The 13,311-nt window shown below is 51.2% G+C and overlaps 1 protein-coding gene and 1 pseudogene across 1 annotated transcript in view; one reads left to right on the plus strand and one right to left on the minus strand.

The window, feature by feature from the left end:
- The window catches only part of LOC126532345 (amine oxidase [flavin-containing]-like), a 148,381-nt gene extending 143,400 nt beyond the window's left edge, over positions 1 to 4,981 (minus strand). The window contains exon 1 of the mRNA XM_050180052.3: positions 4,840 to 4,981. Coding sequence (XP_050036009.1) covers positions 4,840 to 4,894 — 55 coding nt within the window. The 5' untranslated portion in view covers positions 4,895 to 4,981. The remainder of the gene's footprint in view (positions 1 to 4,839) is intronic.
- Positions 4,982 to 12,922: 7,941 nt separating this feature from the next.
- LOC126532475 (U2 spliceosomal RNA) lies at positions 12,923 to 13,101 on the plus strand (annotated as a pseudogene).
- Positions 13,102 to 13,311: the final 210 nt, after the last annotated feature.

Below are 13,311 nucleotides of genomic sequence, written 5' to 3' on the forward strand. Positions count from 1 at the left end.
TAATGTGGTATAATGTGGGTCTGTAATTGTGCCATGGACATTTGTCCTTGCATAATGTGGGGTGCATTTTACTTAGCACGCTGAGGTTAGGGTGTGACCCTATTTGTAGTTGTTTCCATGCGACAGCTTCTTCCCTGCTAAAGGACTTGTGCGGCGGGGGTACCGCTTCCTGCTGCCTCTGTAATTGTCTAAAATGGACGAGTACTCTCGGGGTACAGGCATGGGTTGCTCAAGGCTGTCGACGTTGGACGCTCGGTAATTAGTGTACTCTCGAGCTATCCTGTCCGCCTCTTGGTTCCCTGCCACCCCCGTGTGTCCCGGTATCCATACGAGCTTGTGTGTGATCGCTTCGCGTGGTTCTGTGCCTGTTTGTTGCTGTGTTTCACAGCCAACTGAGCAGAGTATGCGGAGTGCTCGGCGACTGATTCTGCCATGCAAGTAGTTGCGGCATGCTGTTTGCGAGTCTGAGAGTCCTGTTAGCGACTGTCCGATCCGATAGGCCTCCGCTGCCGCTAGAGCAACGGCCTCTTCTTCAGCCTCGACTACCGTGCAGTCTTGTAGCAAGACACTGGTTCTCTCTCGTAGCGCCGAGTGGACCATCGTTGCTACTGCATTCTTGCTTCCCCCTTGTCTAGTGTATATGGCTGCGTCCACATACACCATCGTCTTTTGGGGAGCGTAAGTTTTCTGGAGATTTTCAGCCCTTGCCTCCCTGCGACCTTTATAGAGGTTGAGGTCCATGTTCCTTGGGATTGGTGCTATTTTAAGCATGCTACGGTACTCGTCCTACGGTGCTACGGATAGCTTCGGTCCTAGAGATTTTCCGTATCTGCTCAACGTAGCCGAGTCTCTGTAAGAAAGCTCTGCCTGTGGCTGTCTGCGCAGTCTGCACATTTGGGCCATGGGTTCTGCTTCTCTTAGTTCTGCGAACGTGTTCTGCAGTCCCAGGGCTAGGAGCTTTTCGGTTGAGGTGTTTTGGGGTAGTCGGAGCGCAGTTTGTACGCTTTGGTCATTATCGAATCCGCCTGTTGGATTTCGGTCTTGATGTGGCTGTGGTACGGGTCGCAGTTCAGGTCGTCTAAACCCGTGAGGAGTGCTTCGTGGCTTACATTGTCGAATGCTCCTTCGATGTCTTGGGCCATTATTATACGTTTCCTCCGTACCTGGGAACGTTCTGGAGTACTTCTTCATTTATTTGAAGGAGTACGTCTTGTGTTGATAGCTTAGGTCTGAAGCCGAACATTCTGTGGGGAACTAATTCGTTATCTTCCATATCGTTTTGTAGCCTTTCGGTTGCTACTCACTCATACAGCTTCCCCAGGCATGATGTGAGCGAGATTCTTCTGAGGTTTTGCATTTGGAGTTTCTTGCCTGGCTTATCACCACTTCAGCATGTTTCCACTCCTCCAGGACTGTTTCTGCTTCCCAACGTTTGTTGATGAATTCGGTTCATTCGGTAACCATTTCATCACTGAGGTTGCGGATTAGCGTGTTGTTTATCCTATCCGCACCTGCGGCCGTGTTCTTGGTGGTGTCTCGCATAGTCACGTAGACCTCTTCTTTCGTTATGGGTCTGTCCAGCTTAACATTCTCGCCTCCCCGGTACGTCCCTGTGTAGTTTGGCAGGTTTGTATTGCCAAAGCACTTGGTTCGCACCTTCTCTAAGAGTTCTGTGTCCAGTCCCTGGTAATGGTGGATTAGCCGGTATATAGCTTTGTTTTTCTCTGACTTGGTCTTCGTCGGGTCGATGAGTGATCTTAGGAGATGCCAGGTCTTTGCCATGCCTAGCGTTCCCTTGAGCGAGTTAGTTGTTCCCAGTTTTGTTTCGCCAATTGTGTGGCGTATTCTTCGGCTTTTGCCCCGAGCTCGGCGATCTTGAGCCTGAGTTTTCTGTAGTATTTTTGCTGCCTCTATCTTCTGGTGAGGCCGCGCCTAGCTTTACAGAGCCCAAGTAGCCGTTTGTCCACCTCAGGTATTACTGCTGTCGGTTTACTTCTGGGTGCATCTGTCTCGCGTCTCCGTTAGCATGTTTCTTCACGCCTCTAACGTTTGTCTTCCGGCCTGGTTGCTATTGCATGCTTCTCGGTATGCATTCCAGTTCGTTATCGTTGCCTTGCTCATCTGGCGCCTCATGCTGTCTGAGGTTACCCGTGTCTTGAGTATGTAGTGGTCGCCTACCCAAATTTTCCATCACGGTTTGCCATTGCGAGTCTCCGCTTCCCCTTACGAAAGTGAGGTCGGGGCAGATGTCGATGCTGACGCTGTTTCCTTTCCTTGTAGGATTCGATGGATCGGTAATTAGGTCGCAGTTTAATTTCTCCGCTACTTCTGCAAGTGTTTTGCCTTTGGCGTTGTCCTTTTGGTACCGCAGCTCTTGTCCATGGCGTTGAAGTCACCAAGTATAAAGAAGAATTTTAGCATGCAATTTTTTTCCTCGCGCAGAAAGATGCAGAGGGCTTCACAAACGTTCCTGTGACTGTAACCTAGTATCGCAGCCCCAAATAATTACTGGAAGAGTCAAATTAAAACCAAGGTTTTGGATTGGTTGTCCTAAAAATATTTTCCTTTGAATAATAAACTGGCGGCACGACACAAAAGCGTTGTAGAGATTAACTCTCATTGCATAAAGGACACAAAGGTGATATAGCCAGACCAGACCTGTGGAGGTAAATGTTCAGTGGGGGGACTCGGCGCTGTAGTCTTGGAATCATTACTTCAATTTTTCTAGTGGAGCAGCATTTATCGTTCCAAGGAAAATTGAGATGCGGGAAATCAGATGCTGTCAACAATGATTTCGCGAAGTTATTTGCAGTAGCACATTTTCTGAATGGCGCCGCAGTGATAAATGCTGACGTAGGTAGAATGGGAACTGTAAGACCATCGTGGAATGCTACTGCGAGTCTAGCTTCATATTCATTTAAGGCTTTGTGACCTGTAACCGAGTCTGCCAAACCCTACTCTTCGTCGTCGTGCCTGCCGCTCTGTGCTAGCCTCTACTGGAGCGGAGCCCCCTTCATCGTCGTCTCCCTGCTGAGCTGATGCTACTGAATGTAAACGTGTGTCACTTCGCTCCAATATGGTGAAAATACAGACAATTGTACGCATCGCACATAGTTGTGTAGCATTTAATTAACCGCTTCATGGTAGCTTAGCTTCACACGGGCTCCAACAAGCGTGTTGGACGTGCATAAAATGTTTTGATGGGACATATCCCACCCCCGTCGAAAATGAGGGATAGCTGTGAACGATGCATATAATGAAGCGACATTTTATTGGAACATGAAAACAGACACATTCACGTATTTCCATGTTTAAGTGTTGTGACAGGCGGTGTACAGAATGACACCAGGCTCTGCCTATGGCGTTTTCTTGAGAACCACTCTTTCGTTTCGCACTTCACCATATACGCTAGCGAATAACCAAATCTTCAGCGAGTTATACTGAATTCGCATTCAACTCGGCGAAATGTCGGAAAATGGAAAGCCACCGATCTAGCTTGTGATGTATTTACATCAAACGTTACTGTTTCAACCAGTTTGCACAAATAACTTTGTGTTCAAATGCTTTGTCTTTTGTATAGGTTAGACTGCCCACACTGAGACTACGGGAACATAACAGAACAGCTGTCGCAGTCCAAGTTCAATCTGTTGCTGGGTTTCATTTGCGCCGGTCACAGACATAAATAAAAATTCTGAAAGCATGTTTTGATTGCTTGATTGCAAGTGTCTAGTCTCATCCCCCCCCCCCTCCCCCACAATGTAGTTCCGGTTAGCTTCGCGTTACATTCCGGTCGAAATATTGTCAACAACGCGCGCAGCTGCACGAAAGCGAGTCCTACGTTTCAATCTGCAGCTGAATTCGCAAGTTGTGAGTGAATACAAGGGCACACAGTTGCGTGCGAATACAAGGATATCCTTGTATTGAGACATAGTAAGGTCTACAGACTGTTAAAACGAGACGGCAGATCGAGTCAGACAGCTGTGCTTCTGATGAGCTGTGGAGTGTCGGTGGATGCACAAACGACAGAGAATCCGCTGCAATGCGGCCGACTAATCAGTTTTTCTGGCGAAGCTTTTTGTGGACAATACAGGGGACTTCAACCGCCCCAGTAGGTTTGGCGCCTGCGACCATGACGCACTGATCATAGGATCGAGTCGGTGTCCAGGCTTCTTGCCTCATGAAGGTGTTCGTTCACTCCATAAGAGTTCCCATAGTCCTTTGTATAGCATGTGCAGAGGATGTACATATCACGAAACGTACTGAAGAGGTTTGCGGGCGGACTTGCGGTTTGTTTATAACAACGCACATTGTCTTTTAGCAAGAATAATGGGCTCACTTTACGGCCCGATTGGCATGCATCTTCTGCTTGTATAACAGCACGATTTGCTTAGTAAGTAACAACCAGAAAATATCAGTCGAACGCTATTAACGCCAAATGCAGACGGCCGTTTTATCGCCGTTGTGTATGTTAATCGACTGATTTATTTTTGTGGCTGAAGTGGGAAACGATCACATACATGAAACAGGTATACCATTGCAATAAATTATTTAAGAAAGAAGCTTCGAAAGAAATGGCATATAGGAAGAAATATTTCAAGGACAACAATAAGCAGCAAAAATATTTAGGATAGAGCACCATTCTTGTAATCGTGGCAGCACAAAGGGTGGGGAAATAACAACCATGTACCATCCTTTAACATGAACCTAAATTGAAATTCAAGAATGTTTTGGCACTCTGTAACATCGGTATGCGGCCGCCCCGGACGGGAATCGAACCTGCAACCTCACACTCGGCAGCTGAACGTGACATCCATCCGGTGACTGCTACGATAAACTTACCACTTACGCCGGCGCCGACAACGATTACGGGACCCCCGCCGTCGCTATCAGCCATAGCTCGTCTCGTTGCCAAGTGTATGCAACTCCACACGCTCCTCGCTGCGTCGACCGCGGCCGCCGTGTGTGTGGCCGCGCGTGTGAGCACGAGGCGGCACGCGTCACTCTCACCCGTGGCCTGCCCTTTCTCGCCATGGGCCGACCGGCCTGCGGGGCTCGGGATCTGAGCTGACAGCGACTCCTGCCGGAGGCGGCAGGAATCAAGCCGATGATGCTGCCGGCAATACTCGGTCTCTGCGCTTTCCCTTCACAGGCTGCCAGTCCAATCCGAGCCGTTCCGAAGGTGCCGTGCGATGGGGTAGCGGTTTTTCTTATTGGTACGTTAGCCGATCACGCGTCGGGCTCGGGCGTCCAAGCCCCCAAGTTTTCATTGTCAGGATTCTGTCGACCACATTTAATGTTTCTTTTGAGTTATATCTAAGTTTCACCTGTTAACTTCTTCAACCGGCTATAAAAGCTCGTTATAGCACTGTTGTTGCTGGCATGCTCAGTGTTTTAGTAATTCCTATGTTCACCTAATTTGTGTGAATCCTGGTAATAGGGGGAAAACTGCATTAGCTGGACTGGCGCCGGACTTCTCATCTGTATATATTAACCCAAGCTTTGCTTTATTTTCACTCCACACACACTATATATATATATATATATATATATATATATATATATATATATATATATATATATATATATATATATATAGGGTCTGTAAGGTCGTTGTGAATGGCTGCCTTGGTTAAACTCATGTGTGCATTCTTTTTTGTGTGGTTGAAGTGCGTGCTTGTTCGAATTCTCTGGGGTACCCTCTGTGTTTGTGTATCTGTTGCATTGCAATGTTGTGCTGTTGGCTCGCACCCGGGCCGCTTCCAGAGAGCGCCTGCTTCGGGAAGGCGGTGGCCGGACGCTGTTCGGTGAAAAAGGGAGCGGCTGGGGTTCTCGTGCACTGGTTCTGGCGAGCCCCAAAATCGCGCAGCGAGCCGCTGTAGCGACATCTGGAGAAGGGAATCCTTGGGGAGTGCTTGGGTCGGGCCGAGGCGGCGCTGGCGGCTCGGGTGGTTTAAAACCCCTTAAACTTCGTAAAGTACTGCCACGCTTTGAAGAATGCCGCCTCCTCCTCGCGCGCTCTGCCCGAGGCTGACGCCGCGTCGCTATTGGCCTAATAGCATCACGTGGGCCCTCGCGCCGTGCATCAGCGCCATTTTTGCTCGAGAAGCGTCTACGGTGTGGTGAGGAGCGCATGTTGGCGCCGTTGCTACGGTCCAGCAGTGTAGGCGGCGTCACGGTCGAGGAGGGAGCATGAAAGAGAGAAGAAACAAGGAGGAGGAGAGTGTCGCCACTTTACGAAGTTAAAGGGGATTTAAGGTGGTTCGAGCGGCAGCCACTGCCGGTGCAAGTTACGCAGCCCGGACATGGTCCAGTGGCTGGCGGTGAGAATGTGCGCGGCTGAGTGGGAAGCGTCGTCTGAGACATCAGATACAACGGACCGATCTCGTCAGGTGCCCGATCGGAGCGACGGACTGCTCCGAGGCCTTTGCTCAGCCACATTCGTAAATATGAACCCGCTTTCCTTGTTTAGTATATACTGATATGTTCCAGTGTCATCTGAGACTTGAGAGATAATGGACCGATCTTGTCAAGTGCCCGATCGGAGCGACAGAGTGCTTCGAAGTCTTTGCTCAGCCGCATTCGTAAATATGAACCCGCTTTCCTTGTTTAGTATATACTGATATGTTCCAGTGTCATCTGAGACTTGAGAGATAATGGACCGATCTTGTCAAGTGCCCGATCGGAGCGACGGAGTGCTCCGAAGTCTTTGCTCAGCCGCATTCGTAAATGTGAACCTTCTTTCCTTGTTGTCATATGTAAGTGCCGCGAGTCGCCCCTAGAAGATCGGAGCGGCCGCCAAGCTCCGTGCACGACGAGGAAGACAACGGGTACACGAGCACGGCAGCACGAGGGCGCGCTCGCAGTGTTCGAACCAGGCGGGCAGCAGCTCCGAGCTCCTGGGCGGAACGAGGCGAAGGCTCCTGCCAGGCGAGACGCCGGTGGCAAGGTGCGGAGGACCGCGGAGCCGAGCGTGGACGTCCCAGGGCCCCTGCTGCCAGTGCTCGAGACGCTGGCTGACCCGAGGGCCGCCGGTCCCTGAGCTGCCGCACCCGAGCTGTGCCGAGCAGCGTTTCAGTCTGGCACAGATGTTGCTGTGCTAGACGAGGTCCTCACGTGCGACCGCCGCACGTGGATTGCGAGCGGCGCACGAGCTGGGCACCGAGGTCGTGCTGGAAGTGCGACTGTAGCACATCGGTCGCGAGCGGCGTCCGAGCCGGACATCGAGGACGTGTGGAACAAGGTGTCCCCTGGCTGCTGCCGCGGCGGCTCCTGAGCGTGCCGAGTCCGAGAACCGTGCTGAACGGGGCCCGAGCGTGTGGTCGTCGCGGCCAGCTCCTGCACGGGTGGCCGCACGGTGCGCTGACGACCGAACTGTGAGCCTCGCAACGCGGGACTGTTTCAGCCCGTGGACACACTGACTGCAGTTACGCTGTCATCAACTCTCTGTACATATACATATTCTATAGGTTGCCTTGAGTTTTATAAACGCACATAAATGACTCTCTGTCTTTCTTCCGCATCACTGCGCACTAGCGAAAGTGCCGAACAGTCCTAATCACCACACTTGTTTACTATATACCCAGTGTAACCCCCGTTAGCATCTGTTGGTAAATAAATTCAGTTCAAATTATTGCCATCCAACATCTTTAGTCCCGGAATAACAAAGCAGAGAACCAAAGAGTACCAAAGCAGCAGCTTGGGAAAAGCCGACAACGAAACGAAAACACCAAGAAAGAAGAACCCGGCGGAGGAAGAAAACCTTACTGGCGCAGCCGACAGGATATCTGTTCTTGGTAAGCCTTCGGCGGACAGCAGCGGCAGACAGGCGGTGACCGATCAGAACTCACGAAGGTGACAGAACTGCGACGACTTCTTCACTGTGCCTGGTCAGGCGAAGAAGTGGAAAGCGAGGGTGCTGCTCACGTGAAGGCGAGTAGCGAAGATTAGAGACAACGGGCCAACGGACCGAGCCCAGACAGTGCGGCGACGGACTGACGCACGGGGACCGCTCACTAATGGACTTGAGTGCGCATCGGAAAGTGCAGCCCACTGATTGACTAGTGGCCGCACTGCATCACCCTCTGATGGACTAGAGGAAATCCGTGAAAAGCTTCGTGGTGCATGAGGACCGGGAAAAAGCGACCCTTTTCATCGGCCTCCAGGGACTGGAAACAAGATGGGTGACTTCTCTGCATGGTTCACCGTGACCACTAGCTGTAATCGGAGTTTGGTGGGTGCTGATGATGAGTAGTGACGGGGAAGCTACGGGGCCGAGTGATGGGCTGAGGTCGGGCACAGGCGCATACAGGCAAGAACTAGAATTTCAACATGAAACTCAGATAGCCTCAATGGAATTGGAACGTTTGAAGATTAAATTCCAAATAGAGCAGCGCGTTTGTTGTGATCTGGGCCATTCGTAAATTCGACCAGTGAGTCTACGGCGCCCGAATAAATATCGTGCCTGTTCACAACCCTCTAACCTACCTACCGTATTTTCGCGATTCTAAGCACCCCCCGATTCTAAGCACCCCCCCCTGTATTTTCGCGAAAAAGTTTGGAAAAAAGTTTGCATGCGAATCTAAGCACCCCCCCTATTTGTTAGGAAGAGCGCGTAGCCAAGGCCGCCAAACAAGCTTGCTCACTCTGGAATCATTGCTCGATGGACCTGCAGGCACGCGGTCGATGCTTCCGTTGGACGCGTTTCGCGGCCATCTGAGCCCGGAGTTAAAGACAAAGCTTCGGAACATCAATAGCGACTTGGTTGTGATTCCGGGTGGCATGACGCCAGTGCTGCAACCCCTCGACGTTTCAGTCAACAAGCCCTTCAAAGCCAATCTCCGACAGGAGTACGAAGAGTGGATGCGAAACCCTGACCGGAAGAAGACGCCGACGGGAAAGCTGTAGAAAGCGTCCCCATCAACCATCGCAAAGTGTATTTCGGACGCGTGGAAGAGGGTCCAAGTGGACGTTGTGGTCAAATGATTTAAGAAGTGCTCGATCACAAACAACTTCGACGGAACGGAAGACGACCTGCTGTGGGATACCGAGAGCAGCGGTTCAAGCGGTGTGACGAACTCGAGTGGCAGTGATAGTGACTGAGAATCCTACACAAGCGGTTGGTTCACTGTCTGCACTGATTTTATGCGTTGCATATTGCAATCACTCAGTTCAGCCCTTGGGCGCGGCCGGGCAGCCACCATTGACCTTTAGCACAACCACGTGACGTGACGTCACGACAGCCGGAGGAAAAGCTGGGCCCCAACTCGCGCGGTCGCGCGCGGCCGCAGCCACCACCTGGCTCCCACTCCTCCCGCTAGGGGCGCTGCGCCGGCGCGTGACGTCACGGAGGAAAAGCTGGGCCCCAACTCGCGCGGCCGCAGCCACCACCTGACTCCCGCTCCTCCCGCTAGGGGCGCTGCGCCGGCGCGTGACGTCACGGAGGAAAAGCTGGGCCCCAACTGGCGCGGTCGCGCGCGGCCGCAGCCACCACCTGACTCCCGCTCCTCCCGCTAGGGGCGCTGCGCTATGATTGACGTCACGGCATATGTATAAAAGAGCTGCGCTCCTTCGCCGGGAGTCTTACAGCCAGATGCCGCCCACGGGTAAAGCAGTTCGACAGAGCGCAAAGCGATAGCTTCAGCGGGCCACGGAGACAGAAGAAGAACGGCAACAGCACTTCTCGCCTCACTACTGGTACTTGCACACAGAATGACCAAGAATTAAAATAGCTAAACCAAGTATTACCGAGTAAATCCAAGTATAACCAAGTATTGCCGAGAAAATCGAGTGCCGCCAAGCAATACCTCGCCCTCAAAAAAAAAAAAAGAAAGACCGCGCAATATGCAACGCATTCTTGGCTTAACCAATCTAAGCCTGGCCATTTTTTCTTTTGAATGTTTGCAAAATAAAATGTTATTTCTCGCACCCGTCTCGTCGTGATGTCGCAGCGAAAAGCGAAAGCGGGGAGGGGGGGGTCATTCTATATTTTTCGAATCTAAGCACCCCCCCCTCACTTTGGGCATCGCGATCGTGAAAAAAGGGGGTGCTTAGAATCGAATAAATACGGTAACTACGACGCACCCCGCGGGCGCGAAGCTTGTCCGCTGGGCGCTGGCACTACAACGGTACAACCTCACTGTGAGCCACAGAAAGGGCACGGAGCACGCGAATGCCGATGCGTTATCGCGTGTCAGAGGACCCGATAGGGTGTCTGAGGAAAGGTGTGCAGGGGACGAAATGCAAGAGTGGTTTACCCCCGTGGTTTCTGGGGGCTGCGCCAGGGAGTCACCCGGAGAGAATGTATGTGCTTTGACATGGAATGTACATACTTAGCAGTGCCTAATATTATGTCATTGCGGTATGTTTCTGTTGCTGAGGTAACGGTGCGCATACACACCATATTCAATGCCGTGTTTTGTTTCATACTGAACCTTTCTTCATGCTCCCAAGGGTGCTTTCATGTAACCAATTCCTCACTTCTAATTTAAGTATTCCCTTTTTTGGTATTGTTTCCACTTGTGTGCATGAATCATTCACGACGACACCTTGAGTTAATCGTGCATTACAACCAGTAGGATTGTAATAACGATCTTGGGTGCGGGGTGCGAGGTCATTGTGAATGTTCGCCTTGGTTAAACTCATGCGTGCATTCTTTTTTGTTTGGTTGAAGTGCGTGCTTGTTCAACTTCTCTGGGGTCCACTGTGTGTTTGAGTATCTGTTGCATTGCAATGGTTGTGTTGTTATTCTTGCACCCGGGCGGCTTCCAGAGAGCGCCTGCTTTGGGAAGGCTGTGGCCGGACGCTGTTCGGCGAAAAAGGGAGCAGCAGGGGTTCTCGCGCACTGGTTCTGGCGAGCGTCATAAATCGCGCAGCGAGCCGCTGTAGCGGCATCTGGAGAAAGGAGTGTTTGGGTCGGGCCGAGGCTGTGCAGGCGGCTCGGGTGGTTCGAGCGGCGGCCACCGCCGATGCGAGTTACGCAGCCCAGACATGGTCCCGCGGCTGGGGGTGAGAATGTGCACGGCTGAGTGGGGAGTGTCGTCTCAGACTTGAGAGACAACGGTCCGACCTCGCCAAGTGCCCGATCGGAGCGACGGGCAGCTCCGAGGCCTTCTGCTCAGCCGCATTCATAAATGTGAACCCGTTTTCCTTGTTTAATACATACTGAGAGGTTCCAGTGTGGGCTGAGACTTGAGAGACAACGGTCCAACCTCGTCAAGTGCCCGATCGGAGCGACGGGCAGCTCCGAGGCCTTCTGCTCAGCCGCATTCATAAATGTGAACCCGTTTTATTTGTTTGATACATACTGAGAGGTTCCAGTGTGGGCTGAGACTTGAGAGACAATGGTTCGACCTCGTCAAGTGCCCGATCGGAGCGACGGGCAGCTCCGAGGCCTGCTGCTGAGCCGCATTAATAAATGCCTACCCGTTTTCCTTGTTTAGTATATGCTGAGAGGCTCCAGTGTGGGCTGAGACCTGAGAGACAACGGACCGATCTCGTCATGTGCCCGATCGGAGAGACAGACTGCTCCGAGGTCCTTGCTCAGCCGCATTCATAAATGTGAACCCGTTTTCCTTGTTTAGTATATACTGAGAGGTTCCAGTGTGGGTTGAGACTTGAGAGACAACGGTCCGACCTCGTCAAGTGCCAGATTGGAGCGACGGACAGTTCCGAGACCTTCTGCTCAGCCGCATTCATAAATGTGAACCCGTTTTCCTTGTTTAGTATATACTGAGAGGTTCCAGTGTGGGCTGAGACTTGAGAGACAACGGTCCGACCTCGTCAAGTGCCAGATTGGAGCGACGGACTGCTCCGAGATCTTTGCTCAGCCGCATTCGCAAATGTGAACCCCTTTTCCTTATTTAGTATATACCGACAGGTTCCAGTGTGGGCTGAGACTTGAGAGACAACAGACCGATTTCGTCAAGTACCCGATCGGAGCGACTGACTGCCCTGAGGCCTTTGCTCAGCCGCATTTGTTAATGTGAACCTTCTTTCCTCGGGGCAGTCCTTCGCTCCGATCGGGCACTTGACGAGATCGATCCGTTGTCTCACGTCTCTGCCCCTCAGCCGCATTCGTTAATGTGAACCTTCTTTCCTTGTTTACTATATACCCAGTGTGACTCTTAATGTCTGTCCGTAAATAAATTCTGTTCGAATTATTGCCATCCAGCATCTTTAGTCCCGGAATACCGAAGCAGAGAACAAAGCAGCGGCTTAGGAAGAGCGAAGAACTGAACGAAAACACCAAGAAAGAAGAACGCTGCGGAGGAAGAAAACCTTACTGGGTATTTCAGCGAACACTTTCAGAAATCTTTAAAGGTTACCTGTGGCAGATATCACACTTATAGTTCATGATCTGGTCTACTCGACGCGGCGGAGAATACTTGCGCAGAGAAATGAGATCGAAAATCGACTAATTAATAAATATTCACTAATTAAGTTTTTAACTGATTACATTATGGCCCGCATTCCAATTTACGAATTCTAGCCGTGGAGTTCGCAGACGGATCCACTTGGAACGAATTTTCAAGATGACACCAGTTTCGAGATATAAATTCCCGAACTTTGCGGAGAAATGCATTGGCGTTTCAGTGAATTTGTTAACAAAATGTCGTTTCCTGCACTGAAGCACCCAACTAAGATAATCATGAGCCTTTCCACTGTGTGAGGGTGGATGACCAGTGAAGCTGTTTTATAGCATACGACACCAAGCTGACACAGAATTTTGAACATAGGTATGGACTCATTTACCGAGATCTTTACATACATTCGCGTGGACGACGGGACCATCGCCCCGAGGAGCCGGAGGAAACTAAACGCGTGACGTTACAACGGGACCACCACCACGCGAGAGCGGAAGGAAAGGAAAGGAGATGCGCAAGCGCTTGGAACGCCGACAAAAGAGGGCGGCGCGAACTTGCACATGGCCGACGCTGGTCAAAGTGTAGTATCTGTTCTTATTAGCTTAATATCTATACGGCTTGTATTTGGACTCAAAATATTAAACTCATTTTTGCAATTTGGAGGAGTGCTTAAAGCCTACTTCACCTCCGCCGCAGGTTGTCCCGGTATTGCAGTATCTTCCGGATCGGTTCAAGGTTTTTGGCCTACGGGCATCGATCCGCTGGAAACTGGCCATATACACCTTCGCTGTAAAATCGGGACCCTCGGTTTCCTTTTACATGCGTAGGCATTTCTGTCTGCCCAACGAGAAATTTGTTCGTCACCTAAGACAATGAATGGCTCATGCCCTCTTAAGCAATCGCTGATACACCCCTAAGCAAGCAAAAAGTGCAATGGCTCATATCCACG

The sequence above is a fragment of the Dermacentor andersoni genome, chromosome 5 (genome assembly GCF_023375885.2).
Source record: "Dermacentor andersoni chromosome 5, qqDerAnde1_hic_scaffold, whole genome shotgun sequence".
NCBI classification, from domain to species: Eukaryota; Metazoa; Arthropoda; class Arachnida; order Ixodida; family Ixodidae; genus Dermacentor; species Dermacentor andersoni.